At 45.7% G+C, this 21,415-nt stretch overlaps 1 protein-coding gene across 5 annotated transcripts in view; it reads right to left on the bottom strand.

The window, feature by feature from the left end:
* The window catches only part of ABCA7 (ATP binding cassette subfamily A member 7), a 2,687,121-nt gene that overhangs the window by 142,770 nt on the left and 2,522,936 nt on the right, over positions 1-21,415 (bottom strand). For all 5 annotated transcript variants that reach the window (XR_011303245.1, XM_069647414.1, XM_069647430.1 and 2 more), the window contains 2 exons: positions 18,830-18,964; positions 17,876-17,979 (listed from right to left, as the gene is read on the bottom strand). Coding sequence is in view for 4 of the 5 variants with exons in the window: in XM_069647414.1 (XP_069503515.1) it covers positions 17,876-17,979; positions 18,830-18,964 (239 nt within the window). In the remaining variant the exon portion in view is untranslated. The remainder of the gene's footprint in view (positions 1-17,875; positions 17,980-18,829; positions 18,965-21,415) is intronic.

Genomic DNA, 21,415 nt, shown 5'->3' with positions numbered 1-21,415 from the left:
TTCTGGCCAAATGACTAGCGTATGCCTTAGCCAATCAGGATCATAAAGGCAAAAAAAATCACACAAGTGCAGCCCCCAGAGAGGAGGCCAACCCAGCAGGGTGGCGGGGGGTTATTTGTCTATATAACCCAGGGTCTTTATTCAGGGGATGTGGATTGTTGAAGAAGGAACTGGAGGTCAAGGTTTAGTGGTGATTAAAGAACTGGACCTTCCAACAGCAAAAACAATGACTAGAGGGCTCCCAGGAACAGTTCCTGCCACAGATCTTGGAGGATCAAATACCACACAGTACCTCACTGCTAGTTTAGTCAAATGTATGACAGAAAATAAGGCACATAGACATGTTGAAATCATAGGCAAATAAATTTGAATAAACACACATGGTATGCCTGGGAAAATCTGCACTTGAGGCAACGCAAGATAAGTTATATGCCTGCACATGGTACATTAATAACAGGTACTCAATTTCAGGGGGAACTCTGGATAGCAACATAAGCCATGGCTGATTAGGCATGTCTGCCAAGACGCCACTGTCTCACTCGATCACTACAACATTACTCGCATCAGGGTCTGTAACCCCACTCAGTAGTCCTGAAGAAGGGGCTCTGTTGCTTACACAATCCTAAGGTGTCCTCCAACACTAATCTCACAATAACTGCCACATAGCAGTGTTGTGCTACTACCTCCCTAACCCCAACAGTCCCCAGGGAGATGGCTAGATGGCAAGAAATAAAGCAAGAGCTTAGACAGGATCATTCAACAAAAAAGACATAATATATTGTTGTCAGCAATAATATATATATACACCATTTAGTAGGTAGTCATCATGAGATGTGTACCAATTCTATGGTTTTCCCAAGAACCTTCAACTCCAAGAGGGGAGGAAGGGTGGGCGCATGTGAATCTAAGCAGATACAAGCATCAGAAATACAATTCCGCTAAGTAATGTATGCCTTCTGAGGCTTGTGGAACTGCTTAGAATCACATGGTTTCCATAGATTAGCAAAAAGTAATTATAGACAAAGGTGGGTTATTTGAAGGTAGTGCTGCAAACAGATGTTTTATCGCTGCTTGTCCCACCTGTGTATCACCCTTAGAATGTGTGTCTAAGCAGTAATGTTGGGTGAAAGTGTGAATTGAACTCCAAGTAGCAGCTTTGCAAATGGCATCTAAGGGCACATTTATTATAAAAGCTAGAGTTGCCCCGGGCCTCGAGTTGAGTGTGCTCTAGGCCTGAATGGCAACATTTTCTTAGCAAGAGAATAGCAAAGTTGGATGCAGTTGATAATCCATTTTGAAATGGATGATTTAGAGATAGGGTTAACTTCTCTTCCTGTGGCTATGGATATAAAAATGGTCTGTTTTTCGGATAGCTTTAGTCTTTTGTAGGTAATACATTACAGTCCTTCTTACATCTCTAGTGTATGAAGGCTTTTTTTTCTGCTGCGTTTGTGGGTTGTTGCAAAAACGCAGGAAGTTCTATGTATATATATATCGAATTTTGCGATACATTCTGGTGAAAAATGCATGTGTGTGCATAGTACTACATTGTCTTTGGGGATAACAACAAAGGGGTCTTGTACCGATAGTGTTTGCAGTTCACTAGCGCTTCTAATAGGTGAAATAGCCACAAGAAAAGCAGTCTTATAAGCGAGATGCTTAAGACCGGGAGTAGGATTAGAAATTGTAGGATATACTTTTTTTACCCCTTCCATAAAAGCTTTAACTACAGGAACTTTCCGCCAAGAAACCTTGTTTTGCAAAGTGGTGTATGTTGAGAGAGCAGCTAGATGTACTTTTAATGAATTGAAGACTAAGCCTGAGTCTAACAGATATAGTAGCTAGTGTATTATATTTGAAGGTGAACATTCAATCTGATTGAGTGTAGGTGCTTTGCACCATAACATGAAAAGCTTCCATTTGTTAAAATAACAATGGGCATCTATCCAGGTCTGGCGGCCCGGGAATAAGGGTGCCGGTAGCAGCGTATCGGCACCCTTTCGGACCGCCAGACTACAAGTATGCCTGCTGGACTGTTGCTCCTGGCAGGTCTGACCTGCCGGGGGCACCGGCTCCTGCAGGCATGCTTTTCAAGGAAGCACCAGCACTTTTAGCAACGGAGCCAGTGCTTCAGTGTCCCCATTCCCGTGGAGTCCTATTGGACTCCACGGGAATAGGGATTTACACTTTCCGCCACCTGACATCCCGGGCCGCTTGGACTTGTAAAGTCCCAGTGGCACCGGTATCTCAGTCAGTAGAACGGTGTAACGGATTTGGCAGCAAACCGCCAGTAGCACAGGCGGCCGTCGAACTCGTAATGAGGCCCAATGTCTTGTGTTTGACTTAGGTGCTTCTTTTAGAATGTCCATGCACCTATGTTCTAGGTTTCAGTGACCAAATTCTATGACCTCAGGAGCCAGGCTGCTAAGTTCAATGTCTGAGGGCACAGATGGAGTGTTGATTCTGTGACATGTTGGATGGGCATGGTAGTTTCATGGGAGGACCAAGAGACATCATTTGTAGGTGTGAAAATCATGTCTGTCGTGCCCACATTGGAGCTACTTGTTCCCGATGTAGCTTGTAGACTATTTTGTTGAGAATAGGTGTCAGATGGGGGGGGGGGAAGTTTCAGGGCAAGTGCATGCAAATTTCCCTGACCAATTCATTAGTAGTGTATTCAAATTGGTTCCTGTCTGAGGAAATCTGGATGCATAGTCTTGGCATTGTGGGTTCTCTTGATAAGCAAAGAGGTCTATTTCTGGGAAACAGTCTGAGAAGACGTTGTGTAGAACGTCTGTGTTTAGTTGCCTCTCGGTTTCTGTGGGCAGCACTGCACTTCTGCTAAGTATGTCTGCCAGAGAATTGAGTTCCCCTGGAACATGTTGTGCCAGGAGAAACATGTTGTGTTTTAGTGCCCACAGCCTAATGTTGTGGGCTAGTTTGGATAGCCCTGGAGAATATGTCCCCCCGTGTTTGTTTATGTAGACCAAGGCTGTGGTGCTGTCTGTTAGGATCAGGACTGTCTTGTGTAATAGCTGTGGTCTGAAAGCTTGAAGTGCTTTGAGGTCTACTGGTAGTTCCAGATGGTAATGTTTCTTGGTTAATGCTTGTGTCCACACCCTACGTGCAGTGTGATGGAGAAAGTGTGCTACCCACCATTTTAGGGATGCACCTATAGTAAGAGTGGCTTAGATAACTGGCGTGTTGTAAGGTTTTCCCTTTAAAATGTTGTCCTTGGACCACCACTGTAGCAAGTGAACAAGAGGTTGCAAAACCACCACTAGATCGTCCCATAGACCGCTTGCTTTGCGACCACTGTTTCGCCAGCCACTCTTGCATTGGATGCATTCGCAGTCGGGCTTGTGGCACTCGATAAATACAGGAAGACATCATTCCTAGAAGGCGCATTGCCTTTCGCACCGTTACCTGACGACCGGCTATGTACTGCAGGGTTTGAAATAACATGTTTTGTAACCTCTTATTGGAGGGGAAGATCGACCTGTCGTTTTTTCAAATTAGTCCCCGCAGAAATTGTTTTACTTGGCTGGGCACTAGACTTGACTTTTTCTCTTGATGGAAAATCCTAATTGGAACAGTAGGTTGACCTTTTGCTGGGTGTTCTGCCGATACATTTGAGGTGTGTCTCCTGTTATTAGCCAGTCGTCAAGTAAGGGTGCAGTGGAATGGATTGCCTTTGCAAATGAGCAGCCACTACCTTTGTAAACACCCTGGGGGCTGAGGGTATGCCAAAAGGTAGCACCTTTAATTGGTAGTGTTTGTCCCCCACCATGAATGTTAGGTATTTTTGCCCAATGTTTTAGCAGGGGAATTATCTCTTGCAGCGTAGTCCTCTTGAATTTTTGAGGCATCACACGTGTTTGCAGGTCCAGAACTGGGTGCATTGTTAGATCTTTCTTCAGAACAAGCAAGTACGCTGAGTAAATACCTTGATCTTACTCTAGAGGTGGTACCAGCTCTATTGCTCCTTTTTCCAGTAATATTTGAACATCCTCCTGTAGGATGAGGAAATGTTCCAAAGACATTCTTCTTGGACGAGGCGGGTGGTGGTGTGGTGTTTCAATGAATTGTATTGAGTACTCTTTGGCCACTATAGCAAGCACCCAGTGATCTGACATTATCCTGCCCCATTGCTGGGTGAACAGTGTTATGCACCCCCTGACTGGGGATTGTAAGGAACTCATGGTAGCAACAGTAAAGACAGACACAAGTGATCCCAGTTCAAGGATGTTTATTAAACTGTAAATGCACGGTGGAAAAATGCCTAATCTAAACCTAAATCTAAGATGGGAGCAAGCGTCGACCAACAAATGAAAAATAAGGCAGTCCTTGTGGCGTTGTGTCAAAACAAAAGGGCCTATACTAAGAAAAACCTATTGCCGATTCCTTACAACTAATTGCAAAAAGAGTGTGGGATAAGGGTTCAATAAAGAAATAAGTGTTCCTGAAGAATAAGTCAGGATGTGATTGCCTGGGGTCTCCATTCCCCACGTTTTCAGCACGGGACAAGGTGGGACCTTGGAGCATAGCACACGCTCAAGCTTTCTCAGCACTAGCTAACAAGTTACGTTCCAGCTATCAGGTTCTTTGATGGATAAGGCTCTTTTCAATAAAAAGTCTCTTGACTTCGAGGGTCAACAACAAACAAAGAAACAAAAAGTTTCTTTCTCAATGGACTTTGGGGGTTGACGTTTCACCCTTGGATCTCCCTCGACCGGGCTCAGACCCACTTGACAAGGGGGACCATTCACTTACCCTGGTCTTCCAATGCTTCTTATTTTCATGGGTCTTAATGCCTTTTTAAACAGATCTTCAGGCTTTGCCTCCGATTGTCGGCTTCCCGCTGCCGGGTTCAGTCTCGCCAATTTATACAGACAATTCACAATAGCACTTTAGACTTCGCCCCGTCTCGTTAGCATCCCTCCGCCAGGTTCACTGTTGCCAACTTTCAATCAACAGTTTATGTACTAGTTTTCACCATGCAAGATTAATTTCCCTTTCTTTCACACTCATCGGTCGGTCAAAGACTATCGACGGTACAGTGGATTTTACAAGATCTCTGTATGACCACTTTGACCCCGCTTCGCCTCTTCTCAGGGTCTTCTGGTTACGGTAGTCTCTTATCATCGGGTAATCGCCCAGAGTTACCTGCATGAGCACCCACGTGGTGCCAATCGCCTCTGTTACAGGTTTTCCCCTCCTTTTCTCAATAGTTCTTTTCAAAGTTCAAATCAGCTCTTGCTACTTTTCGTTCAACACAGTTCGGTTTCTTATCGACTCTCCCCTCTACTTCTTTCTTCTCCTTCGAGCCAAGGTCGGTACCACCGAGACAAGCGTCTCTCCCCGGCTTGGTTATCAGCAGAGGAGGGATCTTGCGTACTATAGATATCTGCTGCAACACACGCTGGACAGTGTTCGCGGTCTTAGGTTTTCGATTGCGGAGGTTTCACAGCCCTCGATCGAAAAGGGTAACCCTCCCGGTATTCGCCATCTTTCGCCTCCTCTTGAACTGCAGTGCTGAGTTAGCCCTCACGTTGTGCGGTCTGCGTTGCTCGTCCTTTTCTCTCGTGCTCCACCTTTTATCCAGGGGGAAGGGAAAGGGCAGTCAGGGGTGTGTGGTTCTGGTCTATTGCCTGACTTTGCCTGACACTTGTATTGGGACATGTCAGGTAAACAGCTCTGGTGTTAATCCATTGCCTTTCGTGTTTTGTGCGAAAGTGTTTGTGTCGGAAGGGGGGGGGGGGCAGTATTTTGGAATATCCTATGTGGTAGGATGGGGAAAAGGTGTTGAAAGAAGGGGGGACACCGCATCTCACCCGTCGGTGTCCCACTCCCACAGGACCCCCCCCCCCAATTCAGGTGAACCTCCCTCACTGGTCCACCCTCAAGAACTGGATCCAATAGCGATGGCCGTGTCATGGCCACCTGGATGACAGATCCCCAGGAACTAGCCAGGTAGACACCTTATAGGTTTCTCACTTATCCTTACACTATGCAAGATGGTGGTCAGTCAAAAGGCCGAAAAAAAAATCTCGAATTTTTTTATTTTTTTTTATATATGTATTTTTTGGGTCAGGTAAGTAAAAAAAAAAAGGGTTAAAATAAAAAAAAAATAGAAAAAAGGGGGGATGGGGGGGGAACCCCCCCATTTTGAAAAAAAAAACGTCATAAAAAAAAATTCGATATTTTTTTTTTCGGCCTTTTTTTTCGAGATTTTTTTTTCCGAGTTTTATTAGTTCGGTATTATGACTATAAACCATGCAAGATGTATATACCTGTTTTTTGGTTAGATATCCTGTTGTTAAGACTGGGGTTACAGATGTTCAGGCACTCTCGCATATTCCACAGATCGGTTTTAATAGGTAGAGGTGAAGTGATCTCATCTGACTCTCTACAGTAACCTACGGATTGGGTTTCAGAGTCTGTCTTGGGCTTCATGGGTTTTGAGTTTTTCCAGTACCATACTGGAGAGTTTTGAGAGTTGTAATTTTCCTTCCAGGACCTTTGGGGCAGAAAATCTCCAAAAGGGAGGTGAATATTTCTCTAGGAGAGTAGAGAATATGAGGAAGTCTCTCTCCAGAATAACTGCTTCGGGGAGCCCTGAGATTATGGCTGATTGTATTTTACATATCCTGCCCCGGATTTCTATGTGTACTGGTATTTTAGGATAGATTTCGCTGTCCCCATGTACACAAGTTACTCGTACTAGGGTGGCGTGTATTAGGTCTTGTGGTGTAACTAAATCGGCCCGTATAGCTGTCTGTTTACTACCCGAGTCGATTAAGCCTTTACCTGTTTCCCATTTCCCCAAGCCTTTTCATAGGTGAACTTGGTAAGGGTTTGACATAAGCAGAGGCTAAAGGTCTCTTCGGGTCTAGGCGATGTAACCGTTACTCCTGCTTAGAAGGGTGTGGAGGAGAGTAGAAGACCGGAAGGTCGATGGATTGCGACAGATGAAATTCTGAAACAACTTTGGGGAGGAAGCCAGACCTTACCCTGAGTGAAACATTCTCCCAGAAAAAAAACACAGGAAGGGTGGCTTACAGCATAAGGCCTGCAGTTCACTAACCAGCCAGGCGGATGTAATAGCCACCAAGAAGGCTGTTTTCAAAGAGAGAAGCCGTAAGGGACACAAGTGCATAAGCTCAAAGGGAGCTGCCATCATAAATGTCAGAACCAGAAAGATTAAGGTCCAAATCCGGAAGAACAAAGGGAGTTTGCAGAAACGGATTTACAAGGCCTTTCAGGAATTGCGCCATTACTGGGATCGTAAAAAACAAACCGGAAGGAACTCCATCACTGTAGTGGTGGAGCAAGAGATGGGGTCAATCTCGCGTTGCCTGCACCACGCCTCAAATCTTCTCCATCTGCACGGTTCCAAAGATCTTGTAGATGTCTGCGTGCAGCCAGCAATACCTCAAGTACTTCTTCAGACAGGTCCCAGTCATCATATCTCATCCTCTCAAGAGCCACGCCTGTAGGTTGAGGGACTCAGGGGTTGGATGGAGTATCCAACCTTTCGACTGGGTTAGGAAATCTGGACGCCGAGGCAACCGGTGAGGCGGACAGATGGACAGATCCAAGAGGTCGGAGTACCACGTTCTTCTCGCCCAGTCCGGAGCAATGAAGATCAAGTTTCAAGTTTATTTGTATACATATAGCAAAACAAATGCTTTGTATAACACAATTAATACAATTACATCACCAATGTTAAAACCTAATTAAAACCAATCACATCTCTCATCTAATTATATTACATACAATTCAGTGCATCACATAGTAAAATCATTCAATACAACGTAAAATCAGTACAATCCTTTTGTAAAATGCTACCATAAAATATATCAAATTTATGTCACTGCGGCTCATAAAATGCGACCACAGTGCCTCCATTTCAACAGGCTCAAATTGATTGTTGTATGACTTCATGTGCTTATAACGCAATGTGTACAGGCTTTCACACACAATCAATAGATTGTACAGCATCTCAGTGGTTTCATTGCCACCCAGGCGACACATTCGCTTTTCACGCGGTACCCCTATTTGGGCTCCTTTTGTTGCGAGTGCCTCCGATATGTTAAATTTCAATAACAAATATAGCTGGACAGTGTGCAGGCTTGGATAAGCATTAATGTAACCCGGAGGGCAACATCTAGTAATGCGTTCTTGGCAGTAAGTGCCACTATGAGATTTAGTAGCGAGGTTAATCAGCTGTTGTTCATAACAGAGTTCTCTCAATACTCTTTTTAGCGTCAATTTCATGGTGAATATACTAGTTGTGCCATGTGTGGAATATACACCAGCCCACTCGGTGTGTAACATTTTTAATTTACCCATGATACCAAACGAGGCTTTACCATCAAGTCTCAAGAATGCAGCAACATAGGGTACAATAATTGTGTCTATTTCCAGTCTATTTAACTTCTCATAATTATCATGCAATGATTGATAAATACATAAGGCATCGCTAGTAGATCAAATTCTAGGTAAAGATACTCCACACTTACATTGGCAGGTAGGCGGAACAATTTTTGTAGCAAACGAGCTTCGAAACGCTCCAACATCTTAATGAGGTTATGCCCCAAATAGTGATCGCGTACAATAATATTGCTCTTATTTTTGCTATGTATATGGACAGTACTGCTGATACTGAGTAACCGCTGTTTCTGCCGATAAATATACTCAAGGCGTTGGTCAAGATTGTACATCAAGCCTGGTGCGAGGACCAATGAGCATTCCATGTAAGTTGGTCGTCCACAATGATTCCAAGATATTTATAAGACGTTACTTTTTCCACTATTTTGCCATTCAATTTCCACACATTTTTTTGGTCTACTTTTTTTGTGAAAGCCATCACTTTACTCTTATCAATGTTGATCTGTAGTCCGTTATCAGTGCAATAGTTGCCAAGGGCATCTAGCATTTGCTGAAGACCTGTGGGCGTGTAATCTAACAAAATAAGATCATCAGCATACGCCAGCCAACCAATGATTACATCAGTGATCTTCACAGGGTTTGCTGCAACGAGACGGAATGCCATTTGCATATCCGCCAAGTATAAGGTGAAAAGTACAGCAGCGACCATGCAGCCCTGTTTTACACCACTGAATGTTGTCATGGAGGCTGACAATTTACCCTCAGCATTTAGACGAATCCGCACTGTTCTATCAGTGTGCAGCTTCATCAACATCCTAAGAACACCCAATGGGATTCCCCGGCTATGCAGCTTCCGCCACAAACGGTTTCTCCACACCGTATCAAACGTTGCGGAGAAATCGATATATGCGCAGTATACATCAAGATTTTGTTTTGCCCAGGAATGTTTGACTGCAGTGGATAACGGCAACAAACCATGCCCGGTACCAGAGCCTTCTCGGAATCCGATTTGGTTTGGCGATAATATCTTTTTGTCTCTGATCCACACATTCAATTCTTGCAGTAGGATGCGAGCAAATATCTTGGATGAAGTGTCAAAATTGTTCGGGCAGTCCCAAGCACCTGTTTTGTGTACAGTTAATATATGGCTGGACTGCCAAGAATTAGGAATGGATCCAGAGACACCTATCTGAACAAACAGTAAGTACAGAGCGGCCGCCCAGAGCTCTGGCTACTTTTTTATTAATAGATTACACACTCCATCGAGCCCTGCGGCTCTTGACCTTTTTAGATTTGTGATAAATCGATATGTCTGATATGGTAGCTCGACAGACCCAGTGCTCAGATGGGATTTGGAGTATGTCCTCATTAGCGGCTCTACGACCCAAGGTGCTGCTTAGATGTCTGCACCATTGATCTTCAGTTATGCAGTTAATAGTCAAGGGATGTGGTTGCGAGTGTTGAAGCAGTTGCCATATGTCAACAGAATCACCGGTTCTAGCCTTCTCAGCGATTTGTTGCCATAGTTTAGCTCTGCATGCTAGCTTATGTTGCGCTAACCATTTTTCTATAGTTCCTTTTAGCTGTTTTAATTAAAGAGGGGACAACCAATGAAGAGGTGCAGAGGGCATTCTCTGTTAGAATTATTTGTATTTCGATTCGCATCTTTTTTTTTTAGCTTCGCTGATAGCTGGATCAAAGCCATCACGTTGCTTAGGCGGCATTGTAGAATATTCAGCGCAGCTTGCATATGACCGTCTTTCAACTACATTTTCTCCAATTGTCGACATAATGTCAGAGAAGTTAGACAGCGTAACCTCAGCTTCGTTCACCCCACCAGAACCTGTCTCTATGAAGCGAGGTAACAATGCAGACACCGCAGTATTTGCGTGGTCGATATTACGCTGATGCCATCGAATGCAATTCCTGCCCTCATTGAGGGATAATTGGCCATTTCCATCATAATCAATAGCAGTGTTCGTCAGTCTAGGCATCGTTAGAAGCCTACACAACGGAACATGATCACTTTTGTGTCTAACAACCGTGCTCATATCCTTTATGTAGGCTAGCCCATTTATATTGAGAGTGCATAATCAATTATTGACGCCGATCGACCCTCAATTCTAGTGAAGGCCGTGTCGGGATCACCAGGGGTTAGACCATTCAGTTTCACTATCTGGTGGGCAGCTAACATGGAATGCCATTTTGCACCCTGCTTATTGGTCTTCTTCAAGGGCAACGCTGAAGATGTAAAATTAAATATATGGACCTCCGCTAAAAGGGAAATGACCAACTAGCCCATTGAAGTCCCCAACTAGCCATACCGGCAATACCTTGTACTATGTCTGTAGCACTGTATCAACTATCTTAATGTTCTCAGATGACATTACCATGTTCGTCGGATCATAGACATTTATCAATATGATATCTAATGATGACAATGATATCATAGTGACTAAAATGTACTGAGACGACTGTTTTAGTTTTACTATCCGCCATAGTGGTAGCACAGATACAAGAAGGCCACCCTTTGGACGACCCAGTGCACCTTGGGTAGCCGTCTGGTGAACTGTACTCCTACCATCTAGTTGGACTTCGGCCAACAGCCATGTTTCCTGCAAAGTGACCACACCAAATATGTTGATCCTGCTCATCAAGCCGTCATTCTCGAACAAGAGGGTATGCCCTCTAGTGTTTTACGTGACAACACCCACGCATGTTCTTCTGTATGATCAAAGATTGAATATTGATCTTCTTTTCCAGATTTTCACACTTTGAAATTAACTGGGTCAACAAATTTTCGAGAGCATAGAACATATCGTCAGAATTCATGCTTGTATCATTAGGGCTTTTCATCTGGGTTTCACTTGGGTTGGGCATGACCTTAGTAATAGGAAAGCAGAAAACAGAGTTTGACTCAGTATCTATAGGATGTAAGGGAAAGAAAGAGATCTCAGGCAGGGGGCATTCAACCTTTACTGGTGTTACAGTTGGACCACGGGAATCTGGGGGATTTGCATCACCTTGAGAGACACAGGATTTACTAGGGGGAGAAAAATACATGGGAGTAGATACAACCTCCATAAGAGATTGATCAGGATCTAAACCCATGTATTCCACCTCTGGGTCATCCAATGATGATACAGCTAGATCAATAGGAGGATTCACCCCCATTGCAGGTGGGACATGAACTAGGGCTGCATGACCAGTTTTATGCTCATGGACAATATGAGCTTTAACGCAGCGACTAGACGAGATCATTCGAGCTGTGGGGTCAAGATTACTTCTCACTATGTCGCCAATCACTTCACTCGGCAATTGCACAATTTCAGTGTTCCCCATACAAACCACATTATTCATGATAGGCATGGAGTGTACAGGGCCACCCAACACATCACTTAGGAGTTTAGAGCTTACACAGCCCAAATCTGTTGTCAGTTCAGTGACCAGGATTTCTTTTACAGACTCTAAGGCGGTATTATTCATCAGTGCTAGTGGCATTTTACTATAATATTCAGTTATTTTACTTCGGCAGCGCGATCTTTGGGTTGGAAATGATTTTCGGAATACATATCCGTCTATTGCAGAGGTTTTTATGGCGAGCAATTTCACTCGCATACTCATACATGCTACTCACGGGATCACATGCCTGCATGGAGCACGCAAGCGTGAAATATGTGGATGAGATATGAGTGTGAGATGCTAACAGTAACTCTCTGAGTTTCCAAACCGATATCGCGTTTTCACCAGTTATACCAGGGACTGCACACTATTCAGATTTGTCAAACAATGATTTGCAAAACACACAGCACACACTAAACAAATATAGTAAAATATTCACTGTCTCACTGATTTCACACACGTCTGGTATGATGGGTTAAATGGCTAAACTAGGAAGCAAGAAGCTCTACCATCTTAGTACTGCTTTAAATAATTATATATTTTGCTTTCAAGAGCTTATTTTATGAGGCAATTATTCGTTATCTACTACTGAGCAGATACGCAATAATGCTAAAGAACCAAACACATTAGAAGATAGCAGATTTAGCAAATTTAGCAATAGAGTTGCATAATTATATTCCACAATTGATAAATCGTACCGCAAGGGGCCAGAGCCGCGTGATCACTTTATCAGATTAACGCCCAGCCACCGCACCGTGGCACCAAACGGCGTGACAGAGACATGTCAGCGTGTCTACGTGCAAGACAGCGTGCTAATGGGAGCTAGTGGGAGCTACTGGGCACTATTGTGGGACCCACTACTATCAAAATAGCTACAAGAGAAAGTGGGGGCAACTGTGAAACGAACTGGTGCAGGAGGTCACGGTTCTGATGCTAAGCTCAGCTCAGCTCTGCTCGGCTATGATACAGAATAATACACAATGATACACAATAATGTTCAGGGTCGGGGGATAACAGCCATGAGAGAGTTAATGGATTAAATAGCTTGAGGCGAAAGCTAAAAGGACCTGGTGCACAACACACAGCACGCGGCACACGGACACAGACACACTTCACCGCGCACTTCCGCTGTGCGCACGCGCTAGTGTGCGCGCTCGCCCCCTCTTAAGGGAACGCGTAGAAAAATGGGCCAAGCCTAATGAGAAAATAAAAATAACATGAGTTAGTGTTATAAGTAGACTAAATGCAGCCAATAAAACACTCAGAGTGAAGGTTCACTTCAAAAGTCCATCAAGTCCATAGGGAAGTGTACCAAAGGGATCCACTGTTAAAGTCCAAAACGAGTATTTTCCGGGACCAAAAGGAATGGCAGACCGCAGACACACTTCATCGTGCACTTCCGCAGTGAAGATCACGGTCACTCGAAACCTCTTCAACCTCCGGAGAACCCATGGAATGATGGGAATCAGAGGGAACACATAAAGGAGAGGGAAGGTCCAATTCACCAGAAAGTCATCCCTCAGTGCACCGTTCGCGGGGAATTCCCTCGAGCAAAACTGTTCCCCTTTTCCTGTTAGACTCCGTCGCAAACAGATCCACTGTTGGGGTACACCAGAGAGCAAAGACCCCTCTTGGACGTCATGGCACACTTGCCACTCATGCAAGACTGTGCTTTGCCTGCTCAGAGCATCCGCTAGGTTGTTCTCTGTGCTCGCCAGATGAACTGCAGAGACATGGATCCTGTTCTCCAGCAACCAGAACCAAAGCATCATCGCCTCTGTGCAGAGGAGGCGGGAGTGCACACCACCAGTGCATTGCCACTGTGTTGTCCATCAGAACGAGGACATGTTTCCCCTGCAGAGACGGGGCGAATGCTTTCAGGGCTAGCCTGATAGCTCGCAACTCCAGCCTGTTGATGTGCCACCTGGCTTCCGTCGCTGACCAGAGGCTGCTCACATGCAAATCCTTGCAGTGAGTACCCTAACCTTTCAGAGATGCATCCGTGACCACTCGGGTCTGAGGCCAAGGAGGCCAGAAGGGTTCCCTCACAAAGAGACTGCTGCGGTTAGCCCACCAGGACAGGTCGTTGACCACTGATTCAGACACCCAAAGGAGATCCGAGAGAGAGCTGAGGCACTGAGACCACTGATCCCCCCCCAGGAGTCATTGCAGGGATCTCATGCGCAACCTGGCCCCTGGCACTAGAAAAATGCAGGAGGCCACGAAGCCTAGTAGGCGGAGGAAGGAAGGCGCTGGTAGAGTGGCATGGTTCTGGAACACATCGACCATTTGTGTCAAGCGGACTACTCTCTCCACGGGAGGGAAGGCATTCCCCACCCAGGTGTCTAGGACTGCTCCGATGAACTGGAGCCGCTGTATTGCTGTCATGTGGGACTTCTTTAAATTTAGGGAGAAGCCCAGCTTGTGCAGCAGCAGCAGGTGTCCTCTAAATTGGACAAGACCTGCACTGCAGGCTTTCTTCGGATCAGCCAGTCGTCCAGATATGGAAATACGTGGACCCAGGATCTCCTGGGGTGAGCCGCAACTACCGCCATGAGCTTGGGGCTGAGGTTAGACCAAAGTGAAGCACCTTGAACTGATAGTGCATATCTCCTATGGTGAACCTCAGGAACTTCCTGTGCTTTCGATGGATTGGCACATGGAAATAAGCGTCCTGTAGGTCTATCAACACCAGTGAGTCCATTTGTTTGAGAGCGTGGAGAATCTCACTCAACGTCACCATCCTGAATGTGTCTTTCCTCAAGAACTTGTTCAAGGCCCTGAGGTCCAGAATGGGATGGACACCTCCTCCCTTTGTTGGAATTGAAATAATATTATGCCTCCTATCGCAGTAATTGAATGTGTATTGGCCTACGCCAAGTTGTCTAAAAATATCATGTAAATAGACTCCGCGGCAAGGTCTTGACCTTAACGAAAAGTAATGTAAGTCGCCATCTTGGATTTAGCCGCCATTTTAGGTTCTCTTGTAATGTGGAAGTCACCCTGAACATCAAAATGGAGGCTGAATAACATTCTGAGTGAGTTTCTGGCCGTTGTGACCTCCGCACACATGAATAATTAATATGCCTGCAGGCCACTTGTCGGGGTCGCGAACTGAGACCTTGTCCTATCACTGACTTATGTGTAAATGAACAACTGTATCAGCGGAACTGATCAAAATGCATACATTATAGGATTGACCTGGCAAGGAACCCTAGGCCTGATCCCAAGAATGGTTAACCCGCGAGGGGGTTGGCCAAGGGCTGGATAAAGGATATAAAAGCCCAAGTATTCCGAATGTACGGTCTCTCTACTAATGCATCGAACCCTCGTTGAAGTTCGTTACGTTACTCTGAGAGCCGAATAGCTATCCGTTTGTCAATTGACTTTGGTAACTGTTGTAGCTTTTTAATAAAGCACTTGTATGTCCTTTGTAACCTGTGTTGGTGTGTTTCTTTTGGGCTTCCCAGCCTCATATCAATTTTTATGTTTTCACACCTTCTTGGGTACCAGGAAATACTGGTAATACCAACCTGATCCCCTCTGCTTGGGAGGCACCTCTTCCACAGCACCCTTCAACAACAGGGCTCTCAGTTCTTCCTGGAGCTCCTGTCCTGGTTGGATTGGGGATGGGGTGGTCTGTCCGGTAGTTTTCTTACAAATGGCAGACAATAACCCCGCCGAATGAGCTGTAGAGTCCAGGCATCGGAAGTAATTGCCTGCCATTGGAGCAAATGCTCTGTTAACCGTCATCCAACCAGTCCACTGTGAGAGGGGAAAATCAAAGCGGCTTCGGAGGCTGGGTCACCCCCGCGGCTGGCGCTGCCTTTTGACCTCTAGAAGCCCCTCTGTCCCTTGCGGAGAGCGAGAAATGCTTCTGCTCTTGCCTGGCCGGTGGGAGCTGCACTCTCTTGCCATACAGAGCATATCTCCTGTAGCCATGTGTCCTAGAGACGAAGCTAAATGCAGATTTGGCCAGCTGCGCAGCGAGGCGTAAGGACTTAGCAGCGATTTTGGATTCCTTACATTTTTCTGAGGAATAGTCAGATTTCTGGCAGTATAGAAGTTCGCCCTTGAAGGGCATGTCCAGAAACTTGACTTGGAGAGTAGGTTAAAAAAACTGATTTTTTTAAGTAGGCCTGCCTTCTTAGTGTTATGGCTGATGCCATAGATCGGCCCACACAGTCGACGAAAACCAGGCCCGTTCACAGCGACTGTCTGGCCACCTCTTTCCCATCCTCCACTAACTGTAGGAAGTGTTCACACATTTCTCCTTCTGGGACATACTGAGCAGCATTTTCAACTGCTGTCCATAGACCGAAGGAGTACTTGGCAAATCTGCTTCCCACATTTGTAGCTTTTAGGGCCATGCTATCTGCAGTGAATGCTTTCTTTGCCAAGGCATCTACTTTTTTTGTTTCCTGTATGGAGGCAGAGTGGATGTAGAAGATGCAGGTCTAGAAGAGACCGTAGCAGCCTGCATAACAAGCCCCTACTGGAAAGGGTGAGAGGAGAGGTATGAATGGTATACTCTAGCTGGCCTGCATTTCCCAGAAATGGAGGAGCTGACAGGAGGAATGGGAACAAGGGTTTTGCCACATAATTGCTAAAGGACCGGCAATGGCAGAGTTTAAAAGGCATATTACGTTCTGTGGTGAGGCCTTCATCTAAAATGTCAGTAAGGTCATAACCTTGTACAGGCACCACTGATGAATGTAATCCCAGGGTGTCAATAACCCTTTCTGCCAAAGCCCTGAATTTAGAAGAATTATGAAGATAGGGCTGGGATTGCTGAAATTCGAGGTCTGGAGAGGTGTTCAGACCGCTGGCGTTCTGGGGGCCGTTAGCCAGTTGCAAAAGCTGATTCTGGTTGTCAAAATAATCAACCCCTTCTGAACGCAAGTAAATCAGATCGACATCCCCCTGGTCATCGGCGTCATGACAGCCGAAGATACCTGCCATAGTATCGAAAAAGTCGGACTGGGGTTGTGGGGTGAATGTTTTCTTGACCACAGTCGACGTTGAGGGTTTGTCTCTCGTAGATGATAAGGTGGATGTTGGTGTCGATTGGATCTCTTTCAGTGTCGAAAGATTTATCGGCGCAGACTTTTTCGATACCAAGGCACTAGAGGGGTCGTGTATACCGAGCGCCGCTCTTGGCTCTGAAGCCTGCTTCGTGAGCGAGTGAGCCGCGCCGACTGGAGCATGCTTTCTGAACATGTCAAGCATCGAGAATTTGAAACCCTCCCACTCTTGGCGGGTGGTAGGCCCAGCCGACGGCTTACCTTTATCTGTCGACGACTCGGGATTCCCCGACGGTGGCAGTGATGCCTTTTATTCTTTCGGGAAGAGTGGCTCCTCGAGTGGGATTGTTTCTTCTTCCGCCTATGTTCTTTCTCGGTGGTGTGCCCCTCAGTTTCGGCCTCCAGAGATCAAAACATCGACACGCCGCTGATTTTGAAGGCGGTCAACCCAGAGCGAGTTTTGCAGCACGGTCGCGTAGGGCTTTGGGTTGCATTTTGGTGCACAATGGACACCCGTCAGTCCCGTGATCCGTGTTGAGGCACCAGAGACACAACTTGTGTATGTCAGTGATGGACATCTTGGTGCCACAATCGGTACACCGTTCGAAACCCGTTACCCGAGCGAACGTTGTGTGAGTCCAAGTTCTGTGTTCCCAAGCAGCGTGTTAGCATGCAGAAAAAAGGAACTGAGGTCGGAGCGTAGTGACGGGGTATTTATAGGACGCCTGACATCACGTCCGTAGCCGACGGCCAGACGCTGAGCAAGACGCACTGACGGTTGATGGCCAGGTCGAGTTCCACTTAGCCCCCTATCGAAAATGTTCCTAAGCAGCAGAGCTGGAAGGAATATCTATCAGATGAGGAATCTGCTGGAGAAAAGCAATCCATTGAACAAAAATGACAAGCTCCTCCCCTTCTGGGCATGAAAGGCTAATGCTAACTACATCGCTTATGCAAGTGCCCCAATGACCAATTGTTATTGTTGTTGACCACTAAGATATTGCATCTCCGGATCTTGATCATTGTCCATGCAGGGTACAGTAAAGAGCCCTCACCTGTGAGATGTGAGTACAACAGAACGACCTTCTTTGATGACACTGAGAATGCAGTTCCACAAGAATCTCCTGGCTCCAGGATCCATTCCCGTTGTGGGCTCGTCCTGGAATGAAAGCAGAAAGTGAATTCTGATTGCCTGCACTTTTCACAGCACTTAAGAGATAAATCCTGGCACCCTCCTACCTTCCCGCTCTCACTGGTGGTCATGAATGTAGAACATGCTGCCACCTGCTTAGGTGCAACTCTAACGAAAGAGGCATGGACCTCGCTAACATCTTACTCAGACTTCCACTTGTATGCCTTCCTTCCTCAATTGACCTACTCACTTTCTAATAAATTCATGCTAACTAACCCTCGTGTGATTAAAAAATCCCACTGTACATTCCCTCTATCATTTGCTATTTGTCTTGCCCTCCCTCTACAGAAATCACTGTCTCCATCCAGCGACCATTCCCTCTCTTTCTAATTCCTATAGTTATTGTCTGTCTCTTATAGAAAGCAATTGTACTTTTGAATGTTAAACGCAGTGTTACTAATAAATTTGAATAATATTTTACATGTCTATCTGTATTGCAGTGTAAAATAATATCTGTTTTTGGTAGAAACAGTGCCTTTTATCAGTTCTGAGGTTTGCAGAGATATCCCCATCAGAAACTAGACAACATGTACCTTTACACTGATTAACTGTTCCCAAAAAACAAAAAGGACATGTTTTAAATTTCTCAGTGTGAGCATGGTTGGACTGAAGAACAGTCCACCTCCATATCTAGCAACAGAGTGTTTGGCTCCAACTAGAGCCACAAGACAGAAATTAACATTTAGGATCCTCCCCACCCCTCCTCTTCATAAAGCTGCGGAGCCCCAGTCACTCCTCCTCCCTCTCAATACATCTCCTTGTTCATACATATATTTGAAGTCTATCTCATGCTCAGAATATGAAGGCATACAATTACCAAGAAGACGACAGGTGGGGATCCGATCAGAGCAATAGCAGTCGACAGTTTGCGTTTGTTGCCACCACTGTATTTCCCAGATGGACGCTCTGCATACTGCACAAGTCCCAGCTTCTTAATCCCCCACTGAGCCACCTGAAAATTAAGATTATGATGAGAATCTAATGCATCCTGGGGAGCAGAGCCTGTATCCTATGGCACCAGGTCAGCTGCATGGTGCAGAAGAGCCAGCAATTCAATCTAGTGAATCCAATGAGGCACAAACTACAGGTATCATGCTCCCTGCAGGGGACAGGCGAGCCAGTGATGAGAATAGAATCTATCCAATAGAACCCAAGTTACAGGGCACCAGGTTGCATGCAGGACCTATAGAAGTAAACACTGAATCTAGTCCATCCGAAGAGCCAGGGCTACTCGGTGCTATGCCTTGGGAAGCCAGCATCTCCAACAGTCTCACAGCAGCACTATTTCTCTGGAATCCAACAAGCAGTAGGAAAACATCCACTAAACATATTCAGGGCACAAGTTAAGTGCATCACCTATAACTTCCAGCACAATTCCAGTATGAATGAGCAGCTACATCTGAACCACACCCAGATATAAGGTCAATCAGAAGCCTTTCGTCTGCTTTGTCAGTCAAATATAGTGTGTGGTTATGGTCCTAAATCATATGTTAAAAGATAATTTCTTTAAAGGAATGGTTCGATCTGAAATATTATTGTCCCTATGGTTCGGCCATGTGGTTTTAACCATAATTCAATCGATCGTACAAACATTTCCTATGCACCTTACCAGAGTTTTCGTCTCGTGAACACAAGCAAAATCAGGCAGCAGGGCGCAGCCATCTTGTGATAATCTTATCACTTGCCGCATCGCCCTGGGTGACCTGCGTTTGCGGCACTAAATCATATCCCCCGCCACTGAGCCTGACATCACCAAATCATTTATATTCTCCGCCTCTGGCCAAACGCGCCCAGTCGTCACCTACACGACTAGACGTGGAACCCGGAAAACAACACACATCATCTCACAGCGCGGCGCGTCACAATTAGGAATATGAAACTGTACTTTAAAAGGAAACAACAAGACTGTACAATTGGTAAAGTACATTTATTTCACATTAAATGTTTCGATAACAATTGGCGTGTGACCTAATCAATAAAAGAACAAGTTACTTTCTTACCTGGTAACGTTCTTTCGATGAGATGGTCCGACGACAGATTCCATATCTATGACAGGTAATCACCACAGCTGTGCTGATTCGGAAACTTTTTTCGGCGTCTGCGTCGATGATGTCGATGCGCCGTTGTCGAGGACCTACTCCGACGTCATCCGATGTGATAAGTAGGACGCACGACGCCCGTAGCCTCAGTTGTAGTTTTTTCCCCCAGAACGTGTGACATTAGTCTACTGCCAGTCAGACACAAAGCCTCGCGGAACGTAAGCTGCAATCGCAAAAGAAATTCTGCAGCGGGGAAGGTAGGGAGGGAGCGATATGGAATACGTCGTCGGACCATCCCATCGAAAGAACGTTACCAGGTAAGAAAGTAACTTGTTCTTCGAGGGGATTGGGTCCTCAGACGTATTCCATATCTATGACAGACTCCCAAAGCAGTACCACAGCAAGGAGGAGGGAAAGAATTTAGAATCAAAATTTAGAATTGCCAATCAAATAGCAGAGCAAAGGACCGCCTTGCCAAAGGCCAGATTCTGTCCTCGGATGGAATCGAGGGAATAGTGGCGTACAAATGTATGTACTGAAGCCCAGGTGGCTGCATCACAGATGTTGCGAATAGGAACACCCCTCTGCAGGGCAGTAGATGCAGCCATACCCCTGGTAGAATGGGCCCACAAGCCAGCCGGTGGGTCCTTACCCACCAAGCGGTAACACTCTGAGATGGCCAAAATAATCCAGCGAGACAAAGTCTGTTTCGTCACAGCTTGTCCCAAACGCTTTCCACCGTAACCAATAAAGAGTTGATCGTCCACTCTGACCCGGGACATGCGTGAAACATAAAAGCTTAAAGCTCTCCTAGGATCAAGCCTATGGAGCCTCTTCTCTTCCTTACCAGGATGTGGAGGAGGATAGAACGCCGGAAGAACAACCTTCTGGCTCAAATGAAATTCTGAAACCACCTTCGGAAGAAAAGAAGGACGAACTCTAAGCACAACCTGTCCTTGTGAAATACAGTGAAGGGTGGCTTAACTGAAAGTGCCTGTAACTCACTCACTCTACGAGCGGAAGTAACCGCAACTAAAAACACAGTTTTCAGAGTTAACAGCCTGAAAGGGCAAGAATGTAAAGGCTCAAACAGAGCACCCATAAGAAACTTAAGAACGAGGTTTAAATCCCAACCGGGCACCGGGAAAGGTGACGGAGGGAACACATTAGTGAGCCCTTTCAGAAACTGTGAAATTAAAGGGATTTTAAAGTAGGAACACTCTTCAGACGAGCGCTTAAAGATGGACAGCGCCGCCAGGTAACCTTTAATGGTACCCACTTGCAAGCCCCTTTGGGCCAAAGAAAGTAAAAAGGACAGAACCATGGGGATGTCACATGCAAAAGGATCCACATTCTGAACTCTG

This window comes from Ambystoma mexicanum, chromosome 1p, assembly GCF_040938575.1.
Source record: "Ambystoma mexicanum isolate Mex_15411 chromosome 1p, UKY_AmexF1_1, whole genome shotgun sequence".
In the NCBI taxonomy this organism is placed as follows: domain Eukaryota; kingdom Metazoa; phylum Chordata; class Amphibia; order Caudata; family Ambystomatidae; genus Ambystoma; species Ambystoma mexicanum.
The sequence above is the reverse complement of the archived record's forward strand: the minus strand, read 5'-3'. Positions and strand labels throughout refer to the sequence as shown.